At 33.7% G+C, this 27,034-nt stretch overlaps 2 protein-coding genes across 5 annotated transcripts in view; one reads left to right on the top strand and one right to left on the bottom strand.

The window, feature by feature from the left end:
- LOC143252992 (patronin-like) overlaps window positions 1-4,765 on the bottom strand; it is a 74,999-nt gene extending 70,234 nt beyond the window's left edge. For 2 of the 3 annotated variants that reach the window (XM_076506008.1, XM_076506011.1), the window contains exon 1: window positions 4,639-4,765. The gene's annotated coding sequence lies outside the window, so the exon portion shown is untranslated. Of the gene's footprint in view, window positions 1-4,578 lie in introns of all 3 variants that reach the window. The other variant, XM_076506009.1, reaches the window with a different exon arrangement.
- Window positions 4,766-4,787: 22 nt separating this feature from the next.
- LOC143252994 (stromal cell-derived factor 2-like protein 1) lies at window positions 4,788-26,825 on the top strand. 2 transcript variants are annotated; one of them, XM_076506013.1, is made up of 6 exons: window positions 4,788-4,816; window positions 9,881-9,993; window positions 12,858-12,940; window positions 14,811-14,950; window positions 25,049-25,130; window positions 26,407-26,825. In XM_076506013.1, exons 1-6 carry the CDS (start codon window positions 4,810-4,812, stop codon window positions 26,573-26,575), a joined length of 594 nt encoding a protein of 197 aa, XP_076362128.1. In that variant the 5' UTR covers window positions 4,788-4,809; the 3' UTR covers window positions 26,576-26,825. The 2 variants fall into 2 exon arrangements, with proteins under 2 accessions (XP_076362128.1, XP_076362127.1); XM_076506012.1 differs by having other exon boundaries at window positions 4,800-5,088.
- The last annotated feature ends 209 nt before the right edge of the window (window positions 26,826-27,034 follow it).

Here is a 27,034-nt window from a genome sequence, read left to right as displayed (position 1 = left end):
CACCTCTACAGGAAGTGTGGAGCCAGAAGCCATAGAAATAGTTAGCTGTTGCAGCAACATTAAAGTGAGAGTTCATTATTTAGAAATGGAAAACATTCCACAAATGCTAAGTGAATGGCAAGTATATGACAACAAACAGGAAGTTATTAAAATACATCAACTGAAAGTGCAGACAGGAATAGTAGATACAGAGCGGAGATTGAGTATGACTGCACACTGAAATAATTTAAAAAGCAATCATAGAGTTCTATAGTATAGAGGGAATCAGCTGTGCTAGGAGGGTGTGTTGTGCTCTTATTGATGGAGGAATATTAGGTGCTATCAGCAATACCACAGGAAATTATGTGAAGACTGATAGGAACATCAAACATAGTGGTGAACAAAACTTGCTCACGTAGAAGGCAGTACAAGACAAGAAAAGCTATTACATGAGCAAAGTTAAGGTAATGTATCAGAATTATTCTTTCTTTTCTTTCTAGAATGGCTATATATTATAACAGACAATTAAAACCATCCTTATTTTTACAGCCAGAAATAACAGGTTTTTCATTTCATTACCATTGCAGTTAGACTCCTTCAGTGTATAATCATAGCTATTTCTTATATGGGACAGTGTGTATAACAAATGATCTAGTTATTAGCTTACCCATTGACTTATAATATCACACTCATGATGAGAGCATGCTTTCATTTCATGTTTTCTCATGTAACCTAATACTTTTTTACATTAATTTACTTTTATAACACTATATCAAACAAAGAAATTCAGTATTTATATCTGAAATCTTGTTTTCTTTGATAATTTTGAACTCACAATAAAATCCAACATTCAAACACTACCTTCTTAGTGACAACTGTTGTCTCATATATTATTTCTTTTATTTAAAATTTAAATACATAATTTAAAAAACAAAATATTTCCATAAATATAAAATAGAATATTCTTAAACTAATATAATTCATCTGACTTTCTGAATGAGCTAGAAATTAGTTAAATAATTCCCCTATTTGACCAAACAGACTTCCAACACTTGTAAACAATGAAAACAAAAGTAAATTGTTCAAAATAGTTATCTTTGATGGCTCAGTAACTTGAAAGTTTATCTTTCAATTGGAGTTATAATTAATTTCTGAAAATTGTGGTGTGATTAATCAATTTATAGTTTATCTCACCAAAGTAATAGCATGCTTGTTTTATACATTACTCTGGTAACATGGTTAGTGTACTAAAGCATGGTTCAAAAATATCTTCACACAGTACAAGTCTTTCATGCCATTAAGGTAGTGCTGTGTTGCTAGTAGTAAAAGCTGTGTGTTACAGAATGTCGAGATGTATTTACAGACAATTATTATAAGTGAAATGAGGTAATTACCTCCATACACTAATTATTAAATAGGCCTCACTTGTAATACTGTGTACAGTCTTCATCTCCATATCTAAGAGCAGATACTTATTAGAAAGGGTTCAGAGGAAGAATTCTAGGATGATCTTGGGAAAGGAAGGTTATTTTATGGGAATAGGTTAAGATATCTTATTTTCTCTTGAGCAATGAAGAATAAGAGGTAATCATATTACAATTTATGAAATTATCTGTAAGTTTAATATGATAAAGGCCTCCAACTACTTTGTGCTAAATTCTGAAAAAAATAGAATGAAAAAACACAAACTTAAAATTAGGAAAAGATAACTGAGATCAAGTTAAAACAGTTTTGTTTTCCTAATAAGACAACTGACTTATGAAATTAGATTGTTTAAAGTTATATGATTACCTATACGCATAATTTATGCTAATCACTGTTACATGAAATTATCAGTTGACCCATTCACTGTGACAGCCACACACACAGCTCAAACTTTTTTATTCTGTACATAACAATAGTGCCACATACAGGAGTTCATTTTTAAATTTTCAGATATAACTAGTTTATATGAGTATTAAAGTGTTCTCTGTCTACCAAGAAATATTAGCAAACAATGCATCAATCATTTTTTGTCTTTCACAACATGAACAAAATCCCATATACAGCACAACCATAATGTATACAAAATGAAGTCCAAGTACAACTATAAGTTGCAGTGAATAGGTTAAATTCACAAAAATAATCAACTATTCAATAATCAAAATATTGCCATTACAACTGTTCATTATTATTTTTGATTAATTAAAAATTGTTCAGCTTAAATGATGAGTCATTACTCACAAAAATAATCAAAATTAGGGTTCCAAATTAATTTTAGTTTTGATTAATATACCTATCCAAGTTACTGAAATTTTGCCATCATGTTTGTTTGTCACTTAGTTCAAAGACTATAAAGGTTTATCTATGCTTTGATCACCATGGGTATCAAAAGTCAATTGTTAGCATTATAACAAGTTCTTTTTTTATTGTATTTTAGTAAATTCAAGTAAGAATAATCAATATTTTATCTTCATAATCCTGTAGGAATAATCTATTAGCCCAATAATTCACCAATTAACAAATTCCACTAATTACATAACTCTGCAGTAGGGAAGACCAATACTTTACAGAAATTAAATGGGAAATTGATGATTTCCTAAAAAAGAAAGGATGGGTTAAAAATTCTTAAATCTTCCCAAGTTTGGGTGTGCAAGGGCAACATTCAAGGATGAAATGGCCCCTTCTTGTCCAAAGGTATGTTGTTAGAAGTCACAATGATTTCTATTCAAGCTTACACAGAAAATCTATGCTAGAATTAAATTAAGCATTACATAAATATTTCATGAAACAAAAAGATGCAAATACTTAATCTGCTACCAAACAAATCAAGTCCAACAAATTGTTCTCCTATAAAACTATAAATAAGTTACATTACTAAACAAGTTAAACAAATAATAATCATCCAAAAAACTGTTCTTCTATAAAACAACTATAAATAAGTTACATTACTAAACAAGTTGAACAAATAATAATCGTCCAACAAAACTGTTCTTCTTTTAAACAACTATAAATAAGTTACATTTACTAAACAAGTTGAACAAATAATAATCATCAAACAAATTATTCTTCTATAAAACAATTATAAGTTATGTTACTAAACACGTTCAACAAATAATAATTTCCAAAATAAAATCATCGTTTTTAAAAATAAAAGCTGAAACAGATATAACAATTTTTTTCAAAGTAGAAACAACAAGTTAACCTTCTGAAACTACACAGAAAAAGCATTATCAAATGATAAACGTATATCGACTTACAAATGTTCCAAGACAGAAAGTCAAGAGAAATAGCCATACAATAACAGCTGAGACAGTTTTACATAATTCCTATTAGTTCATTATAATCACCTTTCCTAAAATCAAACCTATAAATTTGCAAGAGGTTTCAAACTCTTTCAAATGTGTTTATCTTACACATACTTGTACTCAAGTTTTGTAGAAAATGCCAGTGAGTTCTTTCATAGTCTTTCTTTGTTACTTTGAAATTTTCACTTGACCTAGCAATTCAGCAATAATCCATGATGATGAGAAAACCCACTTGTAGTGAAAATTATACATGTAAAAATGGCTGGTATGGGTAGAGAAAGAACTAGGTAGAGGAGTGAACATTGTTTCGACCTTCTTCAGCCATTTTTACAAAAATAATTCAGCAATAATGTACCTACCTCACAGCTTAATACATTTAGAACACTTTAATAAATCTGCTTAACAATTTAATTAACTATTCTAAAATGATTCAACGTAGAGAGAAAGAATTTATTAGATCTACTCTTATAAGCTGTAATGGTACTACATATTATAAATGGTACCATTTATTCAAAAAATAATAGTTTCTTTACAAACTCCAGTTTCTCAGTACTGTATTTAAAAATTACATTATTATAGATATAACTAAATCCTCAGGTACAGTCCTAGCATTACTGTTGTGAGGAGAGTGCTGAAGTTTTAAATTGTGATCTGTTATCAAGAAAAGGTTGTTGCACATACCACAGTCATATTTCTGATTATTTCAATTTTTAATACCCTAAGTGTGAAATTTTTTGTCAATTTTTGTTTTTAGTGCCATTCAATAAATGGCACAGGAGTTTTAGTTAGATACATTTTGACATCCATTAGAATAAAATTAGTATAACAGATGCATACTCTCATGAAGAGTTGTACGTTAAGAGTAACATGACCCTTCTAAAATATATCCTGTTACTTTTAGTTATCATTTTCATCAATTCACTTCAAATCTTTGTATTTGATTTCTCAAAGAAAACATGAATATCACTATGCAACCACTATTTTACTTGGTTAATTTATCTTCATAAATTAAAACAATTATAACACACCAAATACATAGGTTGTTGTAATATGCACTTTAAAAACCTTGGCTTAAACCAAAAACTAGTTCGCGATTAACTAAAATTAAATCGTCCTAATTAATCCACGTAAGCATACTAAAATCAGCTTTCTAATTAATTAAAGAGAAAAATATTACTTATTCTAAAAAAAAAAAAACAATAAAGAATGTGCTTCCTCAAAAGAACTTGAAAATAAGAAACAGTGAGCTACGATGAAGTTAAAGCTATCTTACAATTAATAGTCATTTTATAATTGATATACAATAACTTACTTTCATAAGAATCTCGTTACTTTTATAATAAATAAACCACGTATAGCCAAAATTACTTACAAATTATAGCTATAAATTCTTTAATTTCAACTCATCTTGATATAATCCTTACGATAATACCTTAATTGTGAGACCGCAAAGTTATTACTACGCATGCCTGGCAAGATTCTCTTTCCTGTTATAGTTCACTAACGGAAGTAAAATAGATATGACGTGTTTCTCTGCAGACATATGACCGGTACGTATGGAGAATAGTAGGCTTGGTTGGTGTTCGTTGATAGATGAATTATCCGTAATAATAATAAATATTAGTTTTTCAACTTGTTAACGCTAATATAGGTGTTTTGTAGGGTCCCATTTATACAATAACATATTTCAGTAAACTAAAGGAAAAATCTACATATATTTCGTTACGAGAAATGACAAAAACAACACTTTTTATTTACGAGTTTTTAGTAATACTCTTAATCTTAAACTTAGTAATATTTTCGACTTTTTGTCATTGTGGAGGTAAGTTTGTTTGTTTTTGTATAATTTAAGATGTAATATTAAAATTTATGTAAAGTTATCATATCACAGCACGACCTAAAAACTTTTGAGTGATGTTTGATTTTCGTCCAGCTTCAGAACCAAATTAACTAGGCTATTTTTTTATTTTCGTGTCAATTGACATTCGAACGCTTTGAGTGACTGTTAGTGTTACTAATATTTGTGTTACTACAAATAACCTAACATTATCAAAAATACTGAAAACTTAAATAGCTGTGTCAGAAGCCATCTGTAACATAATTTAAAAATAAAATTTTAATTTTAATTTTATGAAAAATTTCTTTAAACACAAAGTGATATCCCTTTCCTTAGTTAATATTTTTTTGTACAAATACGTGATTGTTAAACTACCTGATTAATAATTGGCACAATCATGACTAGTACAGAAGTGATTAAGAGTAGTAATATATATCCATAATTTTTATTAATTTTCCATTTGTAGAAACTATTCTATATAGATAATGCTGTAATAAATACCAATGTGATAATTGTAGTAACTGTTTATCAGAACTGGTCAGCTAAAATAAGTATTAGAGATTTTATATCTCATTTGTTAAAAACATTTTTTTCTTTTAGTGTATTTAATGTTTTGATAGGAAATGACTTTAATAAGCCAGAGAATATTCTGTTATACTGAATTTTCTGTATTAATGGATAGTTTTCCGAGTCTATATTTTTATTTGAGTCATTTAAACATTAATATTTACATGTAGGTTTTCTTTGTTCTGTTAATGTCAACTTAAACAACATTAATATGTTTTTAAATTCACTTAGTATTTTGCATTCACTGAATTTAGATGGCATTTGGCTTGTGTGATCAAAACCTTATTTAGATTATGGTTTTTGATTTTAAATATTTCATTTTTTTAGTTTGTTTTTTATAGTTGGTATGTTCAAAGTAATTAGGGCATATCAGTTTTAGAGAGCTTCCCTAGTTTCATTCATACATGTACAAAATATGCCCTCTTGTTTATGCTCTCTTGGAATGTCTGCCACATCTATATCATCATAAATGCTGTTATGGCAACTGTAGAGTTGCTTGAAGCTCCTCTTGACAAGAGTAAAATGGTGCTAGGTCTAATGTGATGTTGGTAATTTTGCTGTGTGAACATTTATTAAGTTCTGACTTTGAAAGTTTTTTCATTGTGAATATTGAAAAATTGATGGTTAATGTATGATTACATTAAAATTGCTTCTTTGTTCAATAATTTTCAATCGCTGTTGCTTTAACCATTTCCAGTTGGGTCACAGGTCAAAGGCCATGTCATTGCACTTGTTGACTTGGATTAAAAATTTTATATAACTACAGTTTTATGTCAGTAAGTTTAGAATCAAATTATAGATGGAAACATTACTTCCCTAATTGTTGGGAGTTTTCATACAGTGTCAGGTATCACAGTGGGCTTAAATGGAAGAACTATTTATCATTGCCAAATACTTTTATCCTTTAATTCATTGTAAGAAATATTGAAAGTTTTTTAACAAAATATATTTGAAGGAAGTTGCCCAATAATTTGTTCCAGGAAAGTTTCAGAGTGAATTTATGAACAATTTAATTGTGGATTTTCATTTCAATCACAAGCAAAGAAATTATGGTTGTAACACCTTTTGTTTGCTTTTTTTTTTACCGTATCTGTTATCTATCACTTGCAGTGTATATACACTAATTTCTCAAAAATTTGAGTGTTTCATTCATCATCTCACCTAAGCCTTTATGACATAGTCAGGAATTTGATCATGTGATATGCAGGATGATTGGATAAGCTTATAGAGAGCTGGAATGACTTCCAAAATTTGTGGGATTTCTTCTGCTATTTGTTTTATTGATAGATGCTTAAGATTAAGAAACAAAGCTACAAATACTAGACCTAAGACAATTTGATAGACCCTAGATCTAGATAGATTATGATTATGAGCCAGCAGTGTTTGTTTGTGGTACCCATGAATTACTTCAGACTCTCCTTCACTGATATTTGCTTTCAATTCTGGAGTAGTATAATACAGAAACATCTGTCACTATATTGTTAATAATTATTTATACACTTCATCAAATAGTTGTTTGATATCTGTGTGTTATGCTGCAATCTCGGAAGAAGGACAGTCGCAATATATGATGCAACATGACCCTTCCAGCCTACATTGTATTGCTATCACAAATGAACACTGGGATTCAAGGTACAGTCATGTGGGGCAGAGTATTCTTGTAAAACTTGATTCAAGATGCATCTATTCTTCAATTAACTGAAGAAACAAATGTTAGTTATCAAATGAGACCTTCAGATTACATACTTCTAAACATTAATAGTAATATAGATATATGGGCATAAAAATAAAAGAAACAACAAATAATGGAAGACATCTCTTTCAGATTTCATTGATTTATTTCAGTTTCTGCAATGGTTACCTCACTTGGTAACAGCACCAACTTGATAGCATGAGGGTCCTTTTGAACCTTAATTAACAGGTATAGAATTGAGGATAATAACTGAAATCCTTTCATTTTTGCACACAAATGTTTTCTTTCAACTAAATTCCACTTTGCCCCTTTTATAATCAAGCTAGAGGTCAGAATGGGTCACACTTGTTCTAGCATCTTTATATCATCAGTGAATTTGGTGTTGCATGGAGTGTCTGTATTGGCCTTAAGCTTCTGTCTTCTATATTATGGAGGTTTGGTAAGTTGTAAAGTGGCTGGTATCAATTTGTGGATTCCATGGAAATTTTGATGCATTGCTACCATGGTTTGATCTTTTGCTTTCAGATACTGTTTCAAGTTGTTTTGTTGATGCTGATTTAGAGGGACTAAACAAGTCAAGTATTGTTTTCATTTAGATTAAAATAACATATGTTATACACATGTAGTCACTTTGTTCATCTTACAGTGCAGGTGTTTAACTCTGTCATGTTAGGTCATGGGTCAAAGGCCATGTAATCTTATTTATTGACTTGCATTCAAAATTTTATTCAACTACTATTTTAGGAATTTATATAATTTAGTTTAATATCAAAAAGTATAATATAAAATAAAAATCTCTTATATTGTCTATATGGTGAAATATCACTAATGTGCTGAATCAAACATGGTGATCCCTCCTGCTCACCTTTTTCAATTTTTGGAAATAGTCCCATATATACTTAATTCTGTATATGATATGAATAACCAATTGAAAGCTCAGAATATCCTACAAGTGTTTTTCTCAGCCATTTTCCAATAAAATGGCATAATTTATTTATTTTGAGACAAACCTTCCTGCTGGTAAGTTGAGTTTTTTAGCCTATTTGAAATTTCTTTCTTTTTTTACTCATATACAGTTCTGTTACTAAACTAGATATAATGGATATCTGTGGGGTCAATAAGTAATTGATTATTTTTTGTTATTCAAATATATAAAACATTAAGAATATTATCTCACATTCTCGAGGCTCAATAACCTGTGATAAACAACAACCATGTACAAAGGTCATAATTATGAGAGATAAGTGTTTGCTTCTTTTTTTACTGTTCTTTGTTTTAAGTAAAGTTTAAAATCTTATTTCTTAATAGTAATAATGTATTATAATGGAAATGTGTTTGTATTTTACAAAATAATAGTTTACGAAAATGCAACCAAGGCAGGTCACTTTGTAAAGACTAATGGTCAGTTTTATATTCTTAGATATGATCATATGCATGCACGTGCACCATATAATTGTAATTTCTATCATACCAAGTAATAGCTAAAAGATTACTATATTAAAAACAATAAATATATAATGCTATGACATTTAAGCTATTTATGATTAATACATAATGTTGTGACATTTAAGCTATTTATAATAAATATTTGTGTTTTTGAGTTATAATTTATATTTACTTCATAATTTTCTATGATGGTTACAAGATCAGACAAATCCATCCAACATGTACAGAAATTCCAATTTGATAGTGAAAGTAACATAAAATAAAGCTTTTTTCTTAAAAACATTTGATAATTATCCAGAGGTTATAAAGATTTCACATGTGAGATATGAAAATTACTCTGCATGTTCCCTAGTCAACATTCTGAAAAAAATACAAGAAAAATCTTTAAATAAAATATATTATTACTTAAAATAAAAACCTGATTTTTTTTATGAAAGCCTTGTGATATTTGCCAATAACCTACAAAACTTTATAAAGATATGCATATATTATCAAAAATTATAGTATAATTACTCTTGTTAATACCTTCATGGTTAAGAGCTGGGTGGATTCCAACAATCCTGTAATGAAAGGGTTAACTTCTTAAAGTCTTTACTGCTCTGCATCACTGATGTGTGACAATGTGATAGACCAATCTTCTTTATAGTCCTTTTGTAACTATGTTTTGTTTTTCTTCATTTAACTTGTAAGTCAGTTTTTACATTCTTGAAGTTGTATGCTTTTATTAGTTTTCTATCCTAATCTGTGGTATTATTTCACATTTTATGGAACTTGTAGAAATATTACAACTTTTATTGATGTTTATCACGTTATTTATCTCTGGAGGTAGAATATTTAAATAACTGAAAGTGAAATTTAAAATTTCTCTATGTCAGTGGAAAATGATATTTATATTACTGTCTCTTATGTATTTCACAAGTTCTTTATGTCACAACTGTTACAGTGACTAAAACTAGGCTTGAATATATGTGTATCACCTATGGTTTGGAATATGTTCCTGTAACTTTAAATTTTACTAGGGTTTTACTGCTGATGACAGCTTGTGTAATTCAAATATTACTTTTTTCTCAGATGTACACTATCCATATGTAACGTGTGGTTCCATAATAAAGATTCAAAATATAAGCTATAAAGTTCGACTGCACTCCCATGACATTAAATATGGATCAGGAAGTGGCCAACAGGTATGTTTTATTAAACCATTAATAAATGTAAATACTAATTTCAGAAGTTTCCAACAGGTAGCTTTTACAAACTAATAAACATTTGTATATATATTCTAAAATGGTCAACAGGTTTGGTTGTTTAATATACAGTTCTAGAGGTTGAAATGACTGGCACTGCTAGAAGGTAACTGCTTTACAGAAATTAGAAGAATGTCACTGTTAATACCAATGGCTTTTTGAATGTATTCATCCCTATTGATTCACAATCTTTTTCTTCAGTACCACACACTACCTCTTAATGTTCCTGTTCTACATGATGAAAAATGTTCAACAAAATCACATGCTGTCTATTGCAGAGGAATTATACTATAGGCTTTAAATAGATATTGGCAGACTTTTTCTTCTTCACCTTCTGATGAGGCTTAATTATGAAGCATGTGGTCTTTACACTGAAAGGTACTAGTAAAAAGTATGTTTATGAGTGCTTGTTGGTACTATTAAAATAAAATGCTCCTAAGACAAGAGATATAATAGGACCTTGATGTTGGTGGCTAAAGTATATCCCATGGCCAGTTATAATTGCATGTTGTTTATCTTTTCAGTCTGTCTAGATGCTTAGTACTCGTAGTGATTATTAGTATTGTATAATCCAAAATAGAGCAGATAAGAAACATAACAGGATAATGTTCTTTGGTTGCTATGGTAGCTGTGGTTATCACGTTGGTAGTGTAGCTAGTGAAATTAAAATGCTTGTCAAACATTTTCTACAAGTACTTCTGTGTTTCTTCCAGGGAAATGGCAATTCCTGTACAGGATAGTAATGGTTTGTCTTCATGAACATGTCTATCATTTTTTGTTCCAGAATGTGACTGTGGTCCTGAAATGATTTGTCACTATTCCTGTGTCAGTGCACCATTTGCTAACCCTACTAAGGGACAGTTGTATCTCTCTCTTAGTTACAGATATAAAAGGGCATCTACTGTTTATCAGGATGATTTCAGCAAAAGTTATCACATATCATCTGGTTGGATTGTTAAGGTGGACTAAATCCATTACCATATTTTCAGTTGCTACACCACCCATAAACTTATAGAAGTTCCAGAATGAAGTGTTTGTGAGACTAGTCTCATTGCAAAGTTTGTTCCATTTCAGTTTCATTCTCTGAAAACTGATTGTCTATAGAGAGCACAAACTATTCTGTGTGCTTATGAGACTGGTCTTGTTGCACATTTTGTTCCATTTCAGTTTCAGTTTCTGAAAGCTGATTGTTTATAGAGAGCACAAACTATTCTGTGTGCTTGTGAGATTAGTCTCTTTGCACAGTTTGTTCCATTTCAGTTTCATTTTCTGAAAGCTGATTGTCTATAGAGAGCACAAACTATTTTGTGTGCTTGTAAGACTAATCTTGTTGCATATTTTGTTACATTTCAGTTTCATTTTCTGAAAGCTGATTGTCTATAGAGAGCACAATCTATTCTGTATGCTTGTGTGATTAGTCTCATTGCACAGTTTGTTCCATTTCAGTTTCATTTTCTGAAAGCTGATTGTCTATAGAGAGCACAAACTATTCTGTGTGCTTGTGAGATTAGTCTCATTGCACATTTTGTTCCATTCCAGTTTCATTCTCTGAAAGCTGATTGTCTATAGAGAACACACTATTCTGTACAATCCTTGCTGCCTCAGTTTGAACTGAGTCATGCTGTACCTGCTTGAACTCATTCTGGGTTTAATTGGGCTCTTTCCCAGCTTTATTAGTTTCACTGTCAAATCAGTGTGGGTTTTGTAGAAGTTTTACTGCCTTCATGGTGGAGAGAGACTTGAAGACACAATCTTCATATCCTTGTATACGTTATAGTATTGTAATCACCAATATGTCTTCCAATTTCACACATTCAATATTTATTTATTTTAGGAAGAGATAATGAAATCATTGTTTTCATGAGATAATACACTTGGACAGTCACAAAAAATATCAAGTCCAAAATTAGATTATGTATAAATACAAAGAGTAATATCAGGTACTGTGTTTTTGTCTATGATATAGTTAAAAATTAGATTATGTATAAATAATTACAAAGAATAACATCAGGTACTATATTTTTATGTATGATGTAGTCCAAAATTAGATTATGTATAAATAATTACAAAGAAAAACATATACTGTGATTTTTGTCTGTGGTCACTTGATGCCACTTTCAGCTAAAATATGGTTCCAAATGTGCAGTTTTAAGTGTGTTAAAAAACAAATCAGTTTTATTTCAGTCGTTAAATTTAAGCTATGTAAATGTGTATGTAACATAAATTTCAGCATACAACTTGCATAGCTTGTTAACATTTCATAATTGTTTAAAGGTTCATTTTAATTCCTGTCATAGCAAATGGTCCATTATTGATTGAATGTTATGTTGAACTTGGAAAGATGAATTATGGCTGCACTTATTTGTTATAAGTAACATGGCTTATTCATTTTTTTGGTAAATATAAGCAACACAACATTGGAAATATTTTATTGTTAGGCCACTTTCTCAAGTTTCACATAACATTTGTACAATATCTTTTAATACTGAATTATGCTTAAGCACAAATCTTTATGAGCATAAACTTGCAACAAGAGAAAAGAGAGAAAAAAATGAAAATTTAATATTTTACACACACACACATTTCACTTGAAATTCATGATGAATTAAGAAGGATGTGTAAAGTATTTCCAACGTAGAGTAATATTTGTCGGGATATATATCTGATGTCACTTTAAAACTTTTATTAAAAAGGTTAAAAACCATCTGAAACAGTAGTAATAAAGAATTTCGTAGAAGAACAGTTATTACTTATTGAGAATACAAATATTAGAATGTAATACTGTATTATTTTTCTGTGGACAGTCTGTCACTGGTATTGATTCTCAAGAAGATAACAATAGCCATTGGGTTGTGAAAGGAAAGATAGGACAACCTTGTAGCAGAGGGTGAGGTTATTTTCTTAAGTATGTGGTTTTGTCAAGGTTACATGTTTAATTTTGTCACAGACAGGTTACTTTCTAAAGTATGTGGTTTCATCTAGGTTACATGTTTGATTTTATCAATAACAAGTTACTTTGTTATGCAATGTATATCACCATAATGTTTAATCAACACTGCATATTTAATTTTATCGCTAACTGGTTGTTACCTATCAGGTCATCCCTTAAGTTTTGTTCGATTTTAGGTTCAGAAAAAAAAGAGAAAGAATTTCAAATGCTTTTAATGTTATTTAATCAGTAATGTGTGTTTCATTGTTATTAATTACTTCCTGTTAACAATTCACAAGCTTCTGAATCTCACTTCTATAAAATTCTTGGGGTTTGGAGAAAAATAATTTAGAGAGGGTAGTTTTGACATCTTCATGTGTTCCAAGCTCTTTTCCATCAAGATAGTTCTGAAAACTTTGGAATAAATGATAATCAGATGGGGCAAGGTCTGGAGAATAAGGAGGATGTGGAAGTTTTTCCCAGTCTAGCTCTTCAATCTTTGCAGGTTTGATCTTTGCTGTACGAGGCTGTGCATTATCATAGTGTAACACAACACTTTTATGATTGCTCAAAGCAGGCCTCTTTTATTTCAGTGCAACATTCAAGTGCTCTAACTGTTGACAGTAGAAGTCTGATGTAATCATTACATTGAGTGGCAGCAACTCGAAGTGGATCACACCAACAACATCCCACCAAACGCTTAAGAAGATTTCCCGAATGTGGAGATCCATTTTGGGCTGTGCTTTAGCTAGCTTACCTGCACTGAACCATTGGCTACTGCACTTAATATTTTTATAATATATACATTTTTCATCTCCAGCCACTAACCTGTTCAAAAAAGGTGAATTACATTCACGAGAGTGCAGAGAAATACAAATGTTCACTCTTGCTCTTAGGTTTGCTTCTGTGAAATCATGGGGGACCCATTTTCCAAGTTTTGACACCTTTCCAAGCAGATGATGGTGAACTGTTGAATGGGTTGAATTAAGCTTATGTGCTAGTTCTTCAACTGTTAGAGCACAATCTTCATCAAGTACAGCTAGCAGCAAGTCATCATTAAACTCAACAGGACGACCTGAACGTGACACATCACTTAAGCTGTAGTCACCCGATCTGAACTTCTGAGACCACCTTCGACATTTTCTTTCATTGAGAGACCCTGCACCATAAACACCTCAAATATTTCATATAGTTTTTGCTGCACTTTTGCCTCTTTTAAACTCATAAAGCATTATATGTCTAAGGTGCTCCTCAGACACGTACATATTCATAAGGGTTTATTTGATTAATGATAACAAAAATGGAGTTGGGTTAATTTCTTTTATTTGTCTGAACATTTTTATACACATCCAACTACATACTTTAATCATTAAAGCTTTCTACAAAGACAGAAATGATGGTACACCTTCTGTTTTAAAATTTTGGACATTACTTATGGGATGACATGATATTTAATTTTAATGCTAATTGGTTACTTTGTTGTACAGTATATGTCATCATAATGTTTCATCAAGATTACATGTTTAATTTTATTACTAACTGGTTACTTTGTTATACAATATATGTAATTGTGGTATATATTAACAAAGATAAATATTTAATTCCTGTTTTCTATATGAGAAGTGATATTTTACTCTTGTGAACATAAAGGAAATGTTGAGGCATTTATTCAGAATAAATAAAGGCAGAAATCATACATTTTAAGATTTCTTAATCCTAGAGAAAAAAAGAAAAGAATATTAGTTTTCACAAACTTTATAAATAATTAATTTTATAAATAACAAAACCTTTAAATTGTAATTTTGAAGTGTGGCTTTATTTTTTATAGTCAGCCAATAACATGTGGATCAGTGATTCGACTTGAACACATAGCAACCGGAAAGAATCTCCATAGTCATCATTTTCCATCTCCTTTATCAAATAACCTGGAAGTTAGTGCTTTTGGAGATGATGGTAATGGAGATACTGGTAAGATATTCCTTTCTTGTAGATTTTCCCTCAGACCAGTCTTTAGCAGAAAAATATTTTTGTATAGTACTTCTTGATATGTTTAAATTTAAAAACAAATGTGTAAACATTATGAAGCAAAATAATATAATACTATGAGTATGATATGGGAAATGAACTTTTATTTATCCTTCTTTCATGTTTTATACTGCATGAAATGAATTTTCCTATCAGTTGGAGATAACTTTAGCATCATAAAATTAATCTTCATGACCTTTGTTTTACATTGATCTGTTTTTGTTGTTTTTTCTCTGTAAGCATTTTAATCATGACTGAAATAATTTTTAACTGCCGATTTGAAATTTTTTGGTCAAAAGCACATCTAGGGGGGAAGTCGCAGTGATAACTTGTACACAGCTACTAATATTTTAGCATTGACATTAACATGTAAGATAATCTTGCATAAAATGATTGGCTTGACATACTGATTGCAAATGCAGAAGGTATATTAACATCTTTGACAATTCACCTTGAGGTAGATTCCTGTATATGGTTGAGGGGAATTGTCAGGTAAGGTTATTTTCAGTTTACCTCCTCTAGAATCTGAACATCAACCCACATGTTTGCTGTGCATGGAATCCCATGAAGGGGAAGAGAGGATACTGGTAGTTTAGAGGTGTCATTGATGGATAAATTTATGTTAGTGGGACTTTAACACACAACTCTGACTTTGAATTTCTGTAAATACTGGCCTTGGGGTAGCTTTCCTAGAGCCACTAAGCTGGTTCTGTTGGGCTAAGGTCAATTAATTACCAATGTTGGACATTTTAGAAAGGTGTTATAGACATTGTGTCTAAAGCTGGTGTTTGGGTATAGTGTGCTCATGAAACCCTGTAGTAACTGCATTGTCCATGTGTTGCATAGTAGAGCATCACATCTGCACAAAGTACTCCATGGTGTGTTGGGTCAGTGAGCAATAACTTTCTTTTCTTATGGATTCCAAATCCGGGAAAAAAAACTGAAAGCACAATAAATCAGTAACGACCACATATTATTCATTCTTTGACTGAGATATCATTATGACAGATGTCTCCTTTTTCATCCAGAAGGGATTATAAGGGCTTGCTGGCTCTCCAAAGCAGGTAAATGAATCATATTCTTGGGAGACCTTTGTAGAAACATCTACACCACAACGTAATGGGCTCCTCCTAAGGTTTAAAGCCACTGGAGACATTGCTACTGAGGCTGCTCTCCATGCCACTTTTAATTCCTCAAAAGAGTTATCTTTGAGAGAGATTTTAGACCATCCCTGAGTTGAAAATCCTTACTGTTTTCTCCAGCCAAAGAGCCACAGCTGTGCAACACATATCCACTTGAAAAAATGGAATACTACAGCCTCCCAATGTTCTGATTTTGAAGTTTACATCACTATATTTACTTGCCATTGTTAAGGCATGTTTTCTGAACTATAAGGAATGGCCTTATAATCTTAACCTTCTTAGGTGTTTCCAGTGTTAGCAATTTGGCCATTCTGAGACATCTTGTTGTGGTTCTTTGATATATACTCATTGTGTGCAAATGCCATGATGCCAACATGTGTCAATTAAACCCTCACTGTGTCAGCTGTAGTGGTTTCCATTGCCTCATAATTTTGTTCTTGCCTATTTAGGGTGAGGAAAAAGAGGTACAGCATTCAAGGACTATTAAAAAAAAATCTATTATCCCAAGGCCTGGAGGTTGTTGTCCCTAGTTCCATCTCGGATATATGCTACAGTGAGAGTGCAAATAGATCCTTCCATATTGCCATCAAAATCTCTTTTATACTGTGTCAAGTCTTTTGTCCTCTAAGGATGCATGAGTTGATAAATCTCTGTCCCTACTATTGCTTCCAATGACTGCTTGGGTCCATCTCCTTTGGTGCCAAAGTGCACACCGTCAGTCACTAGTTTCCTTTTTCTGACAGAGATCTGCTCAGTTGACCCAGGGCAGGTTCCATTGGGCTGAAAAACTTCTTTCTACTAAAGAAAAATGTTGTGGTTGCAAGTAGAAAGAATCTCCTCCATCTAAATAGAAATGGCCACTTTGATACAGTGGAGCTGTTGAATATTCCATTCTAATTTGGGTGGCATTAAGGTCTTGATTAATTCCTATCATTCCCAATGAGTCTTTTAACAAGAAACATTTGAGGCCTGCTGATACGGTCAATTTTCAGCAGTTTTCTTTACACTGATATGACAGGTTATATGATGAATAAGTTTGTGGGGAGTGTGGTACTGGTGGTTGACCATCATTTTTTATCCATTTGTCTGTAATACTTGTTATACCCTTGAAGACTGTAGAACAGTTGTCTCCCTTTTTTATCTTGTGAGACATTAATGGAGGCAATTTGCTTTGGGGTGGTGCTGATATTGACAGGAAGGGTTATCCTGTGGAGAGTATGCTGTCAGATTAAAACCTTTCTCTCTTCATGACTGGTTGTTTTACCTATTTTCATGCACCTGCTAAGCCTTTTATTTCTCTGTATCTGTCTATTTGTTCTTCACTTAATCTTCTTTTTTTACTGTAAGTTTACTTTCATTTCTCACATCAAACAGCATCTTATCAAGTGTACAAGGGCACTGAACATCCTCTGTGTCCTTTTTAAGATCTCTTGGGGAGCAGGTAGATGTTCCATGCTCAACATCTATTGTACCCTTATACAATCCAAGGAGGAGTATAGGTCTGTGGTTTATGGCTTTGCCAGTCCCTCTGCCTTGAAGATGTTTGACCCTGTATATTATCTGGATCTTTGGTTCTTCAAGGGAGCTTTCCGTACTTCACCAGTCCAGAGTCTGTACACTGAGTTCCATGAACTTTTCTTCACCTCCACTGTTTGCCACTTTCTGTACAATATCCTGCCAAGCTTTTTTCCTTTTTACAACATCTCACCTGGGGTTGTATCTTCCTTTCTCAATGGGCATTGTTCTTTTGGAATAGACTGTCTGCCATTCCTCCTTTTGGTCTTTGCATCCAGAAAAATTGGCTGAATTGGGTCTGTCATTGGATAACACTGCTGAGTCCAATGATTGGCTCATTCATTCAAGACACATTACCATCCCCAGGGATGACCTTTCTTTGAGTCACTTCAGGAAGGTAGATACTCTTGACTGAAAGTACCATCTTCTGTTTGTCAAACATATTTTGAACCATTTTTCTGTCCTGTTTATACAGAGGGTTTGTAATCAGGTGATTCTGTGAGCACTATCATGGTTTGCTGTGGCTCAGTGATTGTTTACAGACTCCTCTACAATTTCTGTATTCACTGCTGAGTTGTATGCTATTTCCTTTACCCTGGATCACATACGTGCTATTTATACCAACTCTCTCATTTCTCTATTGGCCATGGAATCACTAAATGTAAGTTCTCACCATATTCTCATCAACATTGAGAAACAAGTAGCCCACTTTTCACTGCTTTCTGTTTCTGTTCATATTTCCTGGTTTCCTGGGCATGTTGGTATTTGTAGGAGTAAGCTTACTGGCACTGCACCTAAGCCTATCTGCTCTGGTGCCCCTCTGTATGGATTCCTGTATGTCATGAGGGAACTTCTCAGGGAAGGTTCTGTTCTTTCAGTATACCTATTCTGAGATCTAAACATCTACCCACATGTTTGCTGTGTGTGGTGACACTTGAAAGGGAGGAGAGGATCCTGATGATTGACGGGTCCAAGCTTAACACACCACTTTGGCCTTGAATTCCTGTAGACGGGGAGCCTTGGGGTGGGCCTCCTTGGATCAAACAGCTGTTCCACTTGGGATAGGGGCAACCAACTACCAGTGATGGTTGTTCTCAATAGGTGTTGTGGACATTGTATCTGATGCTCGTGTTTGGGTATAGTGCTCACGAAACCCTGGCATTGCTGCAGGGTCGTAGTCTAGCATTGTAGTGCATACCCTCGTAGGGCTCCATGCTATATGGGGTCAGTGTGCACTGAAATATTTTTTAGTGTGGGTCCTCTAAAAAAACTTAAATAAAATAGTAAAAAACCAGTCTCTAGGTGAGCAACCACATCTTGATTCTGAGCAGCAATCTTCAACATCTGTAACACCTGTACCTCATTTTCTTATACTGCATTCTCTTTCAGACAAACCTTCAGGGCAAATGTCTCCCTTTTTTATTTAGAAGGGACTAGAGGGACTTGCTGGCTCTCCAAAATCAGTCAAAAAACTTTGCTCTGGTGACATATTGGTGGAAACATCGACATTTAAACACAGTGAACACTTCTTACATTCAAAGGCAATTTGGGATATACCTATTGAGGTTATGTCTCATGCTACTTTGAATTCATAATGAGGAGTTATTGTTGAGAGGGATTCAAAGAACATCCCTGAGTTGGAAATTCTCATTGATTTCTTAATGCAGGGAGTTTCTGCAGTGAGGCATCTCTCCCCTCATAAATATGAAATTGTGATCCTGACCAATGTCCTCATTTTAACACTTATCATTGTGTCCATTTGCCACCATCAAAAGCAAGTTATCTTAATTGCAAGATACGGCCATACATTCCAAACATTCTCAATTGTTTTGAGTGGAAGCTGTTTGGTCACTCGAAGACATCATGTAGTGATTCCATGATGTGTGCTTATTGCAGTAGCAAGGATTACGATGCCTATGATTGTGAAACAGACCCTCATTGTATCAATTGCAATGCTCTCACCTATCCTACTTTAGGTCTTGGCCTAAATGGTTGGAAGAAAAAGATGTGCAGCATTTGAAGACAATTCAAAACATTACTTACCCTGAGGCTTGAAAGTTGCTGTCCACCACTTCATCTTGGACATATGCTGCTGCGCTTCATTCCACTACTACAGTGGAAGTGCAGACAGATCTCTCTGTGTATCTAAAAGAATCGTTCTCATACCACGTGAAAAGTCTTTTGACCTCCATGTTTAAAAAAGTTTATGAATCAATGTCAACACCCATCTCTGTCCGTAACATTCATTCCAGCAAACCCCCAGATCCACTTCCTTTGGTTATGGGTGTGGACATTTCCTCAGGTAAATTTTCTCCTGCACCAAGATGCAAAATGATCATTCATTCACATCTTCAGTCACTGGAATCCTCTTCCAACAGCAAAGACCTGCCCAATCAACCCAGGGCAGTATCCATGGAAATAGACAGACCTCCCTCGAATAAGGAAAAAAGACGTGGTCGTAAACAGAAGGGTTCTCCACCCAATTCGTCTACACATAAATAAAAGTGGCCACCTTAACACAATGGAACTGTCGAGGTTTATGTTCAAATGTGGATGACATCAAAGCACTGATTGCTTCCTTCTATCCTGCATGTCTTTCCTGCTGATAAAGTCACCTTTCAGCAGTTTTCTTTGTACAGAAATGATAGACTGTGTGATGGATGAGTGCATGGAGGGGTGGCACTGTTGGATGATCAGCATGTGCCCACCCTGTCTTTACCACTCAACACACCCTTGGAAGCTGTAGCCATCCGTGTTTCCTTGGGCTGTACTCTCACTGTTTCTACTCTTTACCTGTTGCCTGGAGAGACTTTGATGCTCTCATTGAACAGTTGTTATCTCCTTTTAATTCTAGAGAACTTTAATGGACATCATCTCCTTTGGGGAAGTGCTGATATTGATGGGCGGGGTCACTCCATGGAGCATGTGCTCTCCAATCACAACCCTTCTGTTTTCAATCCTGGTTTTTATACTTATTTTCATGCATCTAGTCAGTCCTCTACTGCTGTTGATCTCTCAGTCTGCTACCCTACACTATTCTTCCACTTTTCATGGGGGGGTTGACAATAACCCACAAGGCAGTGATCATTTTCCTATAATTTTGAGAGAGACTGGCTGTGGTTAATGCCACCTGACTCTCATGCCCTGACCCTTTTCACTGCTCTTGAAGAACTTGATCATGCCATCAATAGACAACTGTGTGGCAGCAGTAACTGACTGTGTTACACAGGCAACTGCTCAATGTATTCCTAAAACTTCGACACATTTTCCACCATATCCTCGTCTGTGGTGGAATCCTGCTTGCCACTTGGCATGGAAGGCTCAAAAACGGGCCTGGGATACCTTCCGTAGATATCCCACACTTTTGAACCGCATTGCTTTCCAACAGGCCCATGCATATGCTAGGTGGGTAAGACGTCAAAGCCAGAAGGAATCTTGAATTAAGTTCATAACCAGCATATCTTCAGTCACCAGTTTCAAAGTCATATGGGACAAGATTTGAAAAGTTAATTGGCAATATAATTCTTTCCCCCTCTCGATCTTACTCTCTGATGGCCAGGAAGTAGCTGATACCCAGAGCATCTCCTATACTCTAGGTGAAAGCTTTTGCCAGGTATCTAGCACTGCTGCTTCATCCTCCACATTCTTAGCCATACTTGGGCAGTGTGATCACCTCTTTCCTTTTGAGCTGATTGTCTCTATAACTATATTCGTCTCCTTTACACTGGAGGAACTCATACTGGCCCTTCATCCGTCAGACCTGATGATGTACACTACAAGATGCTGCACCATCTATCTCCTGCTTCTCTTACTATTTTTTTCACTGTTTTTAACCAGATCTGGAAGGAGAATGTTTTTCCTGATGCCTGGCACTGGGCTAGTGTCCTACCTTACTGTAAGCCTGGGAAGGATCCCAAGATTCCTTCAAACTACAGTCCAATTGCTTTGACGAGCTGTCTCTATAAGACCTTAGATTGGTTTATGCTCATCTTGTATGGTTCCTCGAATCAAACAACCTCCTCTCACCCACCCAGCGTGGGGGTGGACAACAGCGCTCCACTATTGAACACCTGATTTGACTTGAAACATCAATCAGAGAAGCCTTTCTCAAACAACACCTTGTATCAATATTCTTTGACATTGAGAAGGCTTATGATACTACAAGGAGGTATGGCATTTTGCGAGACCTCCATATATATGCTTTACTTGGCCATTTGCCCATTTTTATTAAATATTTTTAATGGACAGGTGATTACAAGTTTGTGTGGGTTCGACACTTTCCTGTTCTTTTTTACAGGAACTTGGAGTTCCTCAGGGCTGTGTTTTGAGTGTCACACTTTTCATTATAAAGATTAATGCCATCACTGAACAACTCCCTCTTACTGTTGCAAACGGGTCTATGTCAACGACTTCTGCATCTCATGTCAGTCGTTGAACGTGAGGTACGTTGTGTGGCAGCTACAGACTGCCTTCAGTCGTTTACTGAAATGGACCATAGCAAATAGTTTTACTTCTCCCTCTCTAAAACCGTTTGCATGCATTTTTGCTGCCAAAAGGGTATTCACCCTGATCCTGAACTCTGTGTTGGTAAAGTTGTGCAACCTGTGGTCCATGAGACAAAGTTCTTGGGGCTTGTCTTTGACCATAAGCTGACCTTTATCCCACACATCAAGCAGCTACAAGTCAAATGTACAAAAGCACTGAACATTCTCCGTGTCCTCTGTTCCACCACTTTGGGAGTGAATCGATATTCTATGCTAAAAATATATCATGCTCTTATTCAATTAAAACTAGACTATGAGTCACTGTTCCATGGCTCTGCCAGGACCTCGGCCTTGAAGATGCTGGACTTCGGCTTTGCACTGAGGCTTTCTGCACTTACCCAGTCCAGAGCTTATACACAGAGTCACATGAACTTCTACACCTCCACTGTTTGCAACTGTCTTTACTGTATGCTTCAAAACTTCAATTCTTACCACAGCATCCCACCTGGGGTTGTTTTTTTTCCTCAGTGGACCATGCTTTTTCAGAATGGACAATCTGTCATTGCTCCTTTTGGCCTTTGTATCCAAGCCCAGTTGGATGAATTGGGTCTGTCTTTGGATAACATTGTTGTATCCACTGGTCAACCCATGGCTTATTACTATCCCCAAGTGTGACCTTATTTTGAGTCATCTGAGAAAAGTGGATACTCCACTGTTATTTGCTGAACATCTTTTGAACCATCCTTCCATTCTTATTTATACTGATGGTTCAAAATCAGGTGACTCTGTGGGCTCTGCCATGGTTTGTTATGGTGGTTCAGCGGTTGTGTGCAGAATCCCCTCTACAGTTTCTGTGTTCATTGCTGAACTGCATGCCATTTCTCTTGCCCTGGATCACACAGGAGCTAAGTAGTACTCAAATTGTACTATTTATACTGACTCACTTAGTTCTCTACTGACCCTGGAATTGCTTCATGTTAGTTCTCACCGATATTCAAAATTGGCTGGCCCATTTCTCTTTAACATCTATTTCAATCCAGTTTTGCTGGATACCAGGCCACGCTGGTATTTGCGAGAACAGGCTTGCCGACACAACATTTAAATCTGTCTGCTCTGGCACTATCACTGCTGTGCCTGTTCCATACATGAACTATGGTCCTGTAATTGAAACTCGGCTCCATGCCAGTTGGCAGTCAGCTTTTCCAAATAAAACCCACTATTGGACTTTGGCCGTCTTGCTTCTATAAAGATTGGAAAGAGGAAGGCATCCTAACTAGATTACGCATTGGTCACAGTTTTTAACTCATTGTTTTCTTTTATCTGGGACTGATGCACCAATGTGTTGTCTGTGTGACACTTAGGTCACAGTAAGCCACATTTTACTGTCTTGCCTTCATTATGACTCTCATGTTTTGTCCTAAGGTTTATCCATAATGTTAGACAGTGTTATTGGCGATGGTGACACTGTCCACCTTACAAATGTTTTAGTAGCAGTTTTTCGAAAAGAAAAGTTGGGTAAAGGCCATTAATCTTTCTGGGTCTGGCAAAAGGTTGCTTTATTGGAACTTTTAAGTTTTCTATTTATAAATTAGACCTTTTTTTAATATGATTACCTTTTAAGAATTAAATTACACCTAGTTACCAGAGAATGGCCGTAACATCAAGTGACTCGAAACCAGGACTGAAAGAGCCAACTTCAGGTGACTAACGCTGTTGTTTGAACTACCCGTTAGTCATCCTTGGGAGTTATAATTAAAATTTTGCTACAAATCTTTTAAAACTTTTATTACTTTACTTTCTGAAAAGGGCCACAATGTCAAATAACTCAAAACCAGGACAGGAAAGGCCAACTTCAGATGACTAACGCTGATTTTTTAACTTACTCGTTAGTCATCATGGCGAGTTATGACAGTTACAATTATGCTACAGAAAGTCCATTACAACTTGTATAACTGTAGTTTTTCTCTTACTGCTGTAGACGAGATATAAAATTGGATTTAATGCTATCTATGTTTTTAATTCAAAAATTCAACTTTGTTTTGTTTTACCTTAATTTCTTTTTATGAATCTTAATAATTTTACTATAATTTTAACACTTTAGTGGATGTTTGGCACAGATGGCCCAGTTGCTTTGCACCATTAAACACCAAACCAACCAATTGCTCTGGTGCTTGTTAAAGTGTTGCCTGCCTCGTATATGGACTGTGGTCCTGTGATAAAGGTGTAGGTTCACACCAATTGGCAATTGACTTGGAGTGAACAACTTCATAACAACAACAAAACCTTTTTCAGATCAAATCTACTGTGGCCATTTGGTTATATGTGAGATTGACCTGCCAATGCATGGTTTTTGTTACACTCAGATCACAATTGTCCACATTTTATTTTTGTGCCCATTATGAACATTAGCAACTGGACCATTTTAGATGTTTGCTAAGGATTTACCCCCAACATTGGACAGTGTCATTGGTGATGACTATGTAGAGGCTGATTGTGTTTTTAGTTGTTATAAACCTTTGGCTGTTTTATTTTTATTTATATTTCTACCTAATTTTGGGACTTTAATTTTTTTTTAACTTTTCTCTTTACATTTTACAGTAGTTTACTTGGAACATTTTTACTAGTTGTTTGGCACAGGTAGCCTAGTTATTTTGCACCAATAAATGACAACTGTTGACAATTATAGAAACAACCTTTACTATAGGCCTAGACTTTCACAACTATAATGCAAGATTTTAATTATACCTGTGAAGGAATCTTAGGACTAGTAGTTCTTCCAGATTAATTATTTTCTTTATAAGCTCTTACATTAATATTTATTACAAGATATATACATCAATATATGTTAATTGTCGTTTCTTAAACAAGGTAACTGTTAAAAAATATTGGTTGTGTTTCAGGAGATTATTGGATGGTGGCATGTAGTTCAGATTACTGGGAAAGAGATGGAAAAATCCGGTTGAAACATGTAGATACTGATGGGTAAGTATTTGTTACAATAAACATACAATAAAGAGAATTCCAGGATGATAGTGCTGGATAAGTAATGTAACAAGAAATACACTGTAATTAGGCATAGTAATATACACCATTCCAGGATGCTACAGATGGATAAATAATGTTACAATAAACACGCTGTAATATACATAATGCTCCACCTATTCCAAGATATAGTTAACATGATAAACCCTGTCTATTAAATGCAATTAAACATTGTGGTCATAGTTCTCAAAACAAAGAATCAATCTTCTCTTTAGCTAAACTTAAGATTAGCAATTTTGTGAAGGTTGCTGGAGGTCATATACATTTGTCCTTCAATTATTATAAGAAATATATTTTTGTAATTGAAGTCTTAAGTTCATAATCTTAATTATCATTCTTATTAAAATTGAACTGTAAATAAAGTATATAAAACAATTATCTCTTCTATTTACAAACTTTGTTCTTGTTTACTGCTTGCCACAAGTTACTAAGCTTTTTTAAATTTCACATGTTGAGGATTTAAATCAAAATATTTTTTTAAAGTTTTATGTATACATAAGAAATAACGAAGAAATCACAAATTACTATATAAATACTGAAGAATTGCAGTATAATTTATTAGTAACTTAGCTGTATTTGGGTCTAAAACATATATATGAAATTTCAAGCTCACTAAAGACTTACCAGCTTGAAATTGACACAAATACTTCAAAATGGCTGAGAATGCCACCAGGGGACTTTGTGAGCTTTCAGTTGGTTATTTACATATTATAAATGGAAGTAGGTGGACATAAGGAAATATTTCTAAAAATGCAGAGGTGGTGGGACCACTATGTGTAATTCAATAAATGTAGTGAATGTCTTGGGAAGTAAAAATGATAGGATGTTTTTATTTTATATTCCAGTTTGTCAATATTGGTAATTTGAGTTCCTAATTTGTAAGAAACTATAAACTTTATTTGAACATCTATTTGAACTAGTGCTGCATGTGATACACAAAAATTGATACTTAAGTCTTGTTGTTTTGTAATATTTGCTTTGAAAAGTAGTAGTAAGTAATGTATAATACTAAAATTTAAATTATAATCTACAGTTTGATCACACATTTTTATACAGGTTCATAAAGTAGTCATTCAATAAACTTTTGAATGCAAGTAAATAAACAAAATAACATAACCTCTGACCAATGTGAGTATGGTGAATAGAATATTAATATTTTAGGCTTTAACATTTATGATCATTTTGTGTACAGATTAAACTTTTGTTTATTTTTAAGCTGGTTAACCGTGTCGGGACACAGCTTTGGTCGTCCAATTCATGGACAATTGGAAGTATGTACTAAACCAAATTCAGACAGCTCATCTTACTGGCGAACAGTAGAAGGTGTTTACATCAAAGTCCAAGATCCACCAGTTAAACTTATCCATCAACACATTGAACTTTAGACTCAAGATTTTGATTCCATCAATAGTACACATGTTTGTGTTTTGTGCACCTTATATTAGTATCTGTCTTACCTTCTGAATGCAGAAAAACAAATGTATATGTATACAAGACTTCATTATGACTTTTCAGTCAGATATACTTCATTAAGTCACTTTAATACTTTCTGTGCAGTGTTAAGATTAAACAGTAAATGTTTTACATCCTGATGTACTGAATGACTGAAATTTTGAATAAAGTTGTGGAACTATACTAACTGACACTTATGTGAGTATTAAAATACACACATTAAATTACGTCCTAAATAGTTTTTAAAAAATTACATAAAGAAGAGTTGAAACCTTTCATGATATTTACTAGTTGAACATTATATTTTGTAAGTGTTTGTTATTTGACCACTGATGTGGACTTTAAAGGGTATGTATACTAGTTGAATGTTGTATTGTGTAAGTGTTCATTCT

Source organism: Tachypleus tridentatus, chromosome 6 (assembly GCF_004210375.1).
Source record: "Tachypleus tridentatus isolate NWPU-2018 chromosome 6, ASM421037v1, whole genome shotgun sequence".
Taxonomy (NCBI): domain Eukaryota; kingdom Metazoa; phylum Arthropoda; class Merostomata; order Xiphosura; family Limulidae; genus Tachypleus; species Tachypleus tridentatus.
The sequence above is the reverse complement of the archived record's forward strand: the minus strand, read 5'-3'. Positions and strand labels throughout refer to the sequence as shown.